Source organism: Babylonia areolata, chromosome 20, assembly GCF_041734735.1.
Source record: "Babylonia areolata isolate BAREFJ2019XMU chromosome 20, ASM4173473v1, whole genome shotgun sequence".
Classification (NCBI taxonomy): domain Eukaryota; kingdom Metazoa; phylum Mollusca; class Gastropoda; order Neogastropoda; family Buccinidae; genus Babylonia; species Babylonia areolata.
In genome coordinates, this window is record NC_134895.1 from 33,480,402 (window position 1) to 33,489,453 (window position 9,052).

General features: G+C 40.6%; 1 protein-coding gene across 1 annotated transcript; it reads right to left on the bottom strand.

Moving 5' to 3' along the window:
• Nucleotides 1–2,321: 2,321 nt before the first annotated feature.
• On the bottom strand, nt 2,322–7,643 carry LOC143295324 (uncharacterized). Its single transcript, XM_076606959.1, has 6 exons — nt 7,573–7,643; nt 6,308–6,527; nt 4,590–4,617; nt 3,718–3,915; nt 3,369–3,487; nt 2,322–2,836 (listed from the first exon to the last, which is right to left on the bottom strand). Exons 2-6 carry the CDS (start codon nt 6,491–6,493, stop codon nt 2,717–2,719), a joined length of 651 nt encoding a protein of 216 aa, XP_076463074.1. The 5' UTR covers nt 6,494–6,527; nt 7,573–7,643; the 3' UTR covers nt 2,322–2,716.
• Nucleotides 7,644–9,052: the final 1,409 nt, after the last annotated feature.

Here is a 9,052-nt window from a genome sequence, read left to right on the forward strand (position 1 = left end):
TCTCTTAAAAATTCCCTCCTATAGAATCAGATCGTGTGGAAAACGCACTTTCCCTTTCAGGCTTCTTCCTCATGGAACGCACTCCCGTTCCCTGTCCGCGATGCTGTTTCTTGCCCTTCTTTCAAAACATTGGAAAACTTATTTATTTCCAACCATTCAAATCAGTAACTTATTTCTTGTCCACTTTTTTCCCCAATTTCTGTTCTCATTATTGTTACTATTTTTCAAGCGTGTACATGTTCATACACCTTGAGCGGCCAAGGTGTGCTCGCGTACGCGTGTGTGTACATCTTGTGTGGAGTGAGTGTGGGTTTGTGGGTCAAGGTTGGGGTGGGAGGATTTGTGCATGTAGGTGTATTGCCTAAGTTTTTAAAATGCATGTCATTATGCTTTTCATTGCAAACGCTCAAGGCTTTGGTATCATTAGACTGGGCGCACCAAATGTACTCTTGATAATATCCTTTGGCGAAATTCTGTACAAGGAATCAATTCTGACACGTTCACAAAGTCGCATGTATGTGCGTGCACTCAAGGCCTGACTAAGCGATTTGGGTTTGCATCTGCTTTACTGATGTGGTACAGCATATGTGGTTCAGTCTGAACGCAGTGACGCCTCATTGAGAAACTGAATCGGAGTACAGAGTGTCACGTGCTCTAAAGCGGACGTGCACCCTACCGATACCCCACTCAGAAGCCACAATAACCCATACAAATCCACATAGAAACATATTTTATTATGCATTTTACTTATGTATGTATGAATAAATAGGTAAATATATAAATGTACATGTATATATATTTTAGTGGAGTGATGGCCAAGAAGTAACGCGTCCACATAGGAAGCGAGAGAATCTGAGCGCACTGGTTCGAATCACGGCACAATCACCAGCATTTCCCCCCCTCTACTAGACCTTGAGTGGTGGTCTGAACGCTAGTCATTCGGAAGAAATGATAAACCGAGGTCCTGTGTGCAGCATGCACTTAGCACACGTAAAAGAACCCACACAACAAAAGGGCTGTCCCTGGCAAAATCCTGTAGAAAAATCCGCTTCAATAGGAAAACATTTTTTTTTAATGCATGCAAGAAAAAATACGAAAAAATAGGTGGCACTCTCAGTGTAGCGACGCGCTCTCACTGGGGAGAGCAGCCCGAATTTCACACAGAGAAATCTGTAGTGACAATAAAGAATAATACAATACAATACAAGAATGCAACATAATCAACATAATTATATATTTTACAAGTCCACTCTTTCCTTTCCCACAAAGTGAGCCAAAAGGACCACAATATATCGAGTTTAATAGAAGCCTCGGCATATCGTAACAATTCACCTTTATCAAATATGTATCTTGTGTGTGTGTGTGTGTGTGTGTGTGTGTACAAAATGATCACACAATCTTGAGGTCCTGTGCTCCACTCCTTGTAGAATTCACTGAGGAAAGCACCGCAAATGGTAAAACATATGATTACATTACACTATTTAGCTTGCGTAAACCCTGATGATAAGTTGTATGTAAACTGTCATGGAGTATGAAATTACAAAAAAATGTATGTACATCAAGACTGGAATACTGATTATTGTTTGACTAGTTTTATCCCAGTGGGATGACTGTCACAGAAAGAGCATGGACTAGAAACATGACGGTTACTTCCTGATTTGGTCATACATCCCCCCCAAAAGTTTAAAACTGCAAATATTTTTATTTGTAACTGTTTAGACTTCTTCTGCGTTCATTGGCTGCAACTCCTATGCACGGGCTGTACGTGTTGACAGTTTGTACCCCTCCATTCATGCAGCCATACACAGTGACCTGGGAGGCACCGTGGCACAATCAGGCACAGGACTTCTGATCCAGTGTTGGCCAGTGACCAGGGTGCGAGGGCCCATTTCGGCACGGTGTTGTGTCATTTGGTTAGATGCTTTACTCAGATTTTCCTCGTTCCACCCAAGTGTGAATGGGTACCTGGCACCGACTGGGTAAGGTTCACAGTGGGAGGAGAAGATATTTATCTGTACATTTTTTTTTGGTTTATTTGTTTTGCTTTGTTTTAGATATATTTTTGTATATCACATTCATGACAGTGAGCAAGCAAACGGCACTCAGGCATTTTGTGTGTGTGTGTGTGTGTGTGTGTGTGTGTGTGTGTGTGTTTCAAGATCAGTATGAGCATTTTCTTTTTGAGAGTGCAACGTAGATAATGCTGTGCTCTCTCTCGCTCTCTCTCTCTCTCTCTCTCTCTCTCTTTCTCTCTCTCTCTGTGGGTGGAGGTTGGGGTGGGGGTTCTAAAAACTTCAAACACTCTTTTATCTGCTGTTGGCTTTATTGACTTTGACAATTTCCTTGAACAGTTGTAAACAGACAATCTTTTACATGGAATTGATACTGACACAGAAAATCTGGAAAGAACAACATAGCTGAAGTAAATTGGTACAAACCAACTTTTATTTACATCTCAGCTATTCAAAAACAATTTCAGCACTTCCTTTCATTACACAAAAATACTGGGATGTCTACAGAAACAATTCCTGATTTCATAATTCATTTTTACCATAAACACTACGAATTCCGTTATGACTAGTCATTCAAAAGCGTCATGTTTACAAACATGAGGGCATTTTGACTGGAGGTTCACATCTACACCAACAGTTTCATCAAACACTAAGTCTACGTTCTAATTCTGAAAACTGAAGGGCCAGATTGGAAGTGACGTCATTTAGATTTTGACAATTCGCGTGTTGGTCAGCAGATTCCTTCCCGGTCCCCCCACCTCCTCCATCCCCATTCTGGCCACGTTCTGCAAGGCGTTCTCTTCAAGCTTGTCAAAGAAAAGGATCTGCAGTGAAAGCAAGTTACAAGTAAGTTAAATCGTACTAACATTTGTGCTTTCATTCAAACTGAGATGTGTACGTAATTTCGACTTATTACGTCAATGCAGCGTCAAGACGTCATGTACATGTCTGGATGCAACCCTCACTTCGTGAAAAAAATCTACGTGTGGATCAACAGTGGTGCACTGGGTCATTGACTAATCAATTGGTGCTAATTACTTTAAATTGGAGACTCTTCACCCCTCAAAACTTTGACTAAAATCTAGCTTGGTTGCTTAACAGTACGTAAACGGAGGCACTTTTGACTTAACTGTCCTGTGTGGATTATCACTTGGGCATTTGCCATTTATTTATCAGACTGACATTTACCATTTATTTACCAGACTGAATGTTCATGTCGACACGTTTCGTTGTGTGGGCCTGAATATGACTATGTCGCACAGATTTATTCACTGCTGTGAACAAAGTCTCCATCTTCTTTTAAGATCATCCAAATATCTGCCTATCAATTTTTTTAATTCCATCCATGTCTCTTACCCTGGGAGGATAGGCAGCAAGGGCAGCATAGGACACTGGTTTGACCAAGGCGTGTGTGTCTGCATACTGCCTGGCCCAGCTGGCCATCTCTCGTTCATACCGTGTCAGACACTGGGTCTCTGCAACCATGGAGCAGACTGAAATGTATAATGACAAGAGAGAGTCCTGTTTCTTCAGGCAGAGGTTAAGGTATTATGCAGGAAGAATATCACTGTAAATGTGTGTTGCAATGCTGAAATATCCCTACATGAACGAGAAACATAGTTTTGGCCAGACAGAGGATGGGGTGTTTGGCCAGACTGGATAGATGGAAAGAAAGACAGGCAAATAAAGAGATAACTAAATTCACCTGGCTTCAGGAACGTCCATTCACTAACCAGCAGGACAGTATCAGGCAACACGTTTTCCTCATCACTCTCGTGCCAGCCTGAGTTAACACCAAACATGGCCATGAACTCGCTGGTGTGAACCAATGGATGTTGCGTTACTACAGAGCCTGCCGGGAAGGTGAGGTCATGCAGTGCGGCTGTGTCATTGCTGATAATCACTGATGAGAACAGGAAACTGGAGTCAGCATTCCCATGTCATGGTATGACATTTCTCTCTCTCTCTCTCTCTCTCTCTCTCTCTCTCTCTCTCTCTCTCCACACATTAATTTCAGTTTCTGTCACACTATATATACATCACTACTAGGCAGATGCCTGACGGCAGCATAACCCAACGAGCTTGTCAGGCCTTTCCTATTAGAGTGGATTTTTTTCTACAGAATTTTGTTGCCAAGGGTTCTTTTTCAGTGCGCCAAGTGCGTGCTGGACACGGGACCTCGGTTTTTCGTCTCATCCGAATGACAAAAAATGTTCAGTTTGATTTTCCAATCAAACTTGACAGAAAGAGCTAGACCGGGATTCTAACCCAAACCCTCGCGTACACTGTATTGGCAGATGAGCGTCTTAACCATCCTGCAACCTTGATTCATAGATAGAAATATACTGAAATTGTATCAGTTTTTTCTTAAGAAAGTCACTACTCTGTTTGTGGGGGACTCACGAGATGTGGTCCTGTTAGAGATTTAAAGATAAATACTTACAAAGTTGGTTTTTTGTTTGTCAGTTGTTTTTGTTTTTACTGTTTTGTGTGTTTATATTGTAAGTATTGTAAACTACATGTTTTCAATATTTTGAAAAGAATGAAAATGAAAAAGAACGTTAGAAAAAAACTTACCAAACATGTACTTGTCTTGCCCAATAACCTGCACACACACACACAGACACACACACACACACACACACACACACACACACACACACACACACACACGAGCACGCACGTACACACCACACACATACACTCACGTATTATCAAAATAAACATATTTTCGGAGTTCTTTTGTTGGAACACACGTCGGAAATGAACAGACAAATTGACATAGAAATTTGAAAGCATGAACACGTCTGCACCAAAGAAGCATAGCTAATTACAGCAGTGATGTCAGTTATCTGTCACTTCATCAAGCAAAAGGATATCCAAATCTGCTTGGAGGGAAGCTATGGAAGTAGGGTTTATCAAGACTTCCCTTAAATATTATCATCATACTTGAGTGCACACAGCCACAACGTCTTCACATTAATAAGCAAATGTTGCTTTTGACGCCGTTTCCCCGGATAAATAGATGTACCCCTCATTCTGAACACTTTTGACCACACAAATTAACCACACAAAGCTGTTCTCAACTTCTCCTCACCTTCTCTGCAAGATCATTTCTCAACCATTTGACCAAAGAAGTTGTGATTGATACTCGAAACGGTAATATGTTTGCCTGTTTGTTTGTTACTTATCTATTTTTTCTTTAATTTTGAGGACTTATCAAGAAGCAATGTTTTGATAAGTTTTGATTTTGGTGTGTGGCCTTCACTTCTTTCCAATGTGTCAACGCAGTGACCAAGTTGTGACCTGCACGAGAATTTGTGTTAATTTGTTGAGTGAGTTTGATTAGAAAAATTAAGTAGTATCTTTTCTGTAATGCTAGAGCACAGTGTGTTGAGATCATTCGTTGACGAAAGTCGTAGTCTCCATATGTCAAGGTGGAGATTTGCCAGCTGATTCGGTAAGTGAACTTAGAATATATTTGGTCGCATGGATTGCATAAGAAAACGTTGTTTTCAAAACGCATTAAATGATTGTAATCAAAGTTTACTATTTCTACTTTCGGTTGTTTTTATTTCATAATTTACCCACGTCAGAATCGGGAAAAACTTAAATTAGTTTAGGGAAATGATTACTGAGTGCATGTGTAGAATGTCATGTGAGTATGTGCTGCATACATAAAGTGTGGAACGTGTATGAAATTGTTTAGAAATTAAGATAATCTGATTAATGATAATTGTGTGTGCTGTACTTGTGTGTACTTTTTGTCTGTGTTTGGTGTGGTTGAAAGCGAATTTTCAAAGTCGGATAGCCATTACATAGTCTCCTCACTTTTTCCCACACTGTGCACGTGACAGTACTTTCCGTCAGTATGTGTCATGTATTTCAAGAACTATCCAGGCATTAAGAACAAGTGAAGACTATCTCCCTGTCTCTTTCCGTCTCTCCGTCTGTCTGTCTCTCTTGTGGAGTCATTCTGGGATTTTGTTTAGACTGACTACCCCCGAAAACGGAGTATGGATGCCTACATGGCGGGATAAAAACGGTTACATGTGTAAAAGCCCAACCATACACATATGAGTGGACGTGGGAGTTACAGCCCATGAATGGAGAAGTTTAAACTGACAGAATGCCATCCTGTTAGACTGATAATGTTGCAACAACATGCCCTCTTTGATTTGTATTCCGTCTGAAATGCACTTCAGAATAAAAAGGTTCAGGAATTGCAAAACATACCCACAGTCACCCCCCAAAACACACACACACACACACACACACACACACACACACATTACCTTGAAGCTGTGACGAGGTTTGAAAGAAGCGACAGCACCCTTAACGTCAGCAAGTGGCGCGTCAGAAATGACATCAAACAAGTAGAGGTGTTCTTTGAGGGGAGTCAGCTGGAGGCTATCACTGATTTGATCAGCTTGTGTCATCATGACAGCCGTCATCAGCAGCAGAAAACCCACTGTGTGCATGTTGGAACCAGGAGCTCAGAACAGCTGGTACAGTCTGACGATGTGGAAGGAAATATGTATTTCATTCCTTGAGATGGACTTTCATGAAATGAATGATTACAAATATATGGCAAAGCTTATGCTACAAACACCCACAGCTACTCATTTGTAAAAACCTGAACAAAAATTTAACTATAATGAAACACAATTGCTAAGCTATAGTTTCATTTGATTTCAATATATGAATAATCCACCAAATGTGGTCCAAATACTTATTTGTTTATATTTTTGAAAATGTACATTAAAATTTTGTTGATGACAGCCGTGTTACACTTACACCTGCTGGTCAAAATATTATCCAAAATTATTTTTCAGTTTCCAGGAAATCAGTTATTGCTGAAAATGTACACAGATATGGACATGTACAGACACACGTTTACATATTTCTATCGTAGTTTTCTTTCGTTTTCCAATTCAAAATGGTTAGTGTGGTGTACGAATAATGAACAAATCTGTTGGATAAAAACATCATAACTTGAAATGTAGTGCATGCATCGGCTTTCCTTCTGTTTGTACTGTCATCTTAGTGGCCCAACATTTCTGACACTAAGTGCTCTTAATTATAATGAAACATTTAAAAAAAGAATACTAAACCCTTTGTCAGACTCATGTAGCACAGTACGATTCTGCAGTTTCATTTAGTTTTGCATTGGTCTTTTTCATATTCATGTTCGGATTTGAAGACTTTTTGTCTGTGAGGTTGGTTTTCAAATTTCAGATACTTTCTAGTGCAAGCTGTCCTCTCCTCTGGATTAGAAGCAATAAGACATGAACTGCAGAGTGTGGCAGAGAAGCCAAACATATCTTTGTCCCAGCAGTGTTTCCAGATTTAACAGCTCAACTTCAAAGAAAGGCAGCATGCACAGCTGAATGATACTGAAAAAGACATCCAGTGAGAGTGAAGGTGACCAGGTCATGGCATTTGTTACACACAAATGGAGGTATATTTTGTCAGATTGAAAGTGCTAGTAAAACATTCTCATACAGTCACAATCGATGGTACTGTGTTGAGAAGAAACAGAAAGCCAAGTGCTACTGACCAGTGTTGGTGAAGCCGTCAGACCAGAACCAGTCACAGAAGGAACGTGTCGTTGATGAGGAACCACCCCAGACGTCTGCACTTCACCGCCTTTTTATCCATAATTATAGCGGGGAGTTGGGGGAGAAGGAACGGGGTGAGGGTACGTCCACGTGTCACTGGCCAGAAAATACGGTAGAGTGCCGTGTGCAAAATAATAAGTATGAGGCCCATCAACACGGAGAATGTTAACCCCACATACTCTGACGTCGTCTTGTGATTTTTTGTTTGTTTGTTTGTTTGTTTGTTGTTGTTTTTTTGTTTAATATGGCGATTGTGTGTAAAGTCCTGTGTGCATGCGTGCGAATATGTGGGTGAGGATGACTCTGGTCAAAAACGTACAGAGTGCATACTGCATCAAACTGTCGTACTTGATTTTCCCCACAACACATCCAATAAGCCAAAAGGTGTGATCCAGAGGACATTAAACGAGTTTTTATACATCATTTGAAAGCGACTGTTTAAGCTGATCATTCGTTTTATCTTTTATTTACAAATACATTCAAACATCAGACGGTTGCAGTGGATTCTCGCCTGAGTTTCCTGAGTTCGATCCTCGGGCTTAGCGCATCTGGTGGGATTATGATGGAGATTTTTTCCATCTCCCAGGTCAAAGTATTTGCAGAACTGCTAGTGCCTGAACCCCCTTCATGTGTATATGCACGCAAAAGATTAGATATGCACGTTAAAGATCCTGTAATCCATGTCAGCGTTCAGTGGGTTATGGAAACAAGAACAAACCCAGCATCATGCACACCCCGAAAATGGAGTATGGCTGTATACATCACAGAGAAAAGGTCATACACATAAAGATGTTGCATGTGTTTGTGTGTGTGTTTGTGTGTGTGTGGTGTGTGTGTGTGTGTGTGTGTGTGTGTGTGTGTGTGTGTGTGTGTGTGTGTGTGTGTGTGTGTGTAAATATACGTAACACGGCGTCTGCTATAGCTCTTGTGTGAAGCAGTATCTGAAGCCTAAGAGCGCTATCTGAAGTAGTATCTGAAGCTAAGTGCTTGGCTACATATATGTATATAGACATATATGTATGTATATATATATGTGTGTGTGTGTGTGTGTGTGTGTGTGTGTGTGTGTGTGTGTGTGTGTGTGTGAAGCCTGATTGAATGACACAGGAAACGAATAATGAGCGCCAAAAGCAGGGGTTCACAAGTTCACAAGTTTTTATTACAGTATTTGAAATAGTTGTTTCAGACACAGTTTAGAAGCAGTGAGGGGAGACCCAGAAAACGTGTAGTGTACATCAGCAGGATGTGACAAAGAATCAGAATGAAGATTAATAGGACTATCTTTTATCTTGGATTTGAAAAAAATCATCAAAAACCTGAGGGAGTTCTGGTGGGCTTACATTAGGCTAGTAAAGGAGAAGCCTTTGCCTTACCAAGCAAACTGTTTGCAATATCAAATAGTTGCTTAGAGGTTGTACA

Bases quoted from the DNA above. Each gene is read 5' to 3' on its own strand.
- LOC143295324 (XM_076606959.1), bottom strand. From the start codon at position 6,493: ATGCACACAGTGGGTTTTCTGCTGCTGATGACGGCTGTCATGATGACA. The intron at 4,618-6,307 runs GTAATGTGTGTG...GTGTGTGTGCAG, and splicing joins AACCTCGTCACAGCTTCAAG to GTTATTGGGCAAGACAAGTA. The intron at 3,916-4,589 runs GTAAGTTTTTTT...TGTTCTCATCAG, and splicing joins GCAAGACAAGTACATGTTTG to TGATTATCAGCAATGACACA.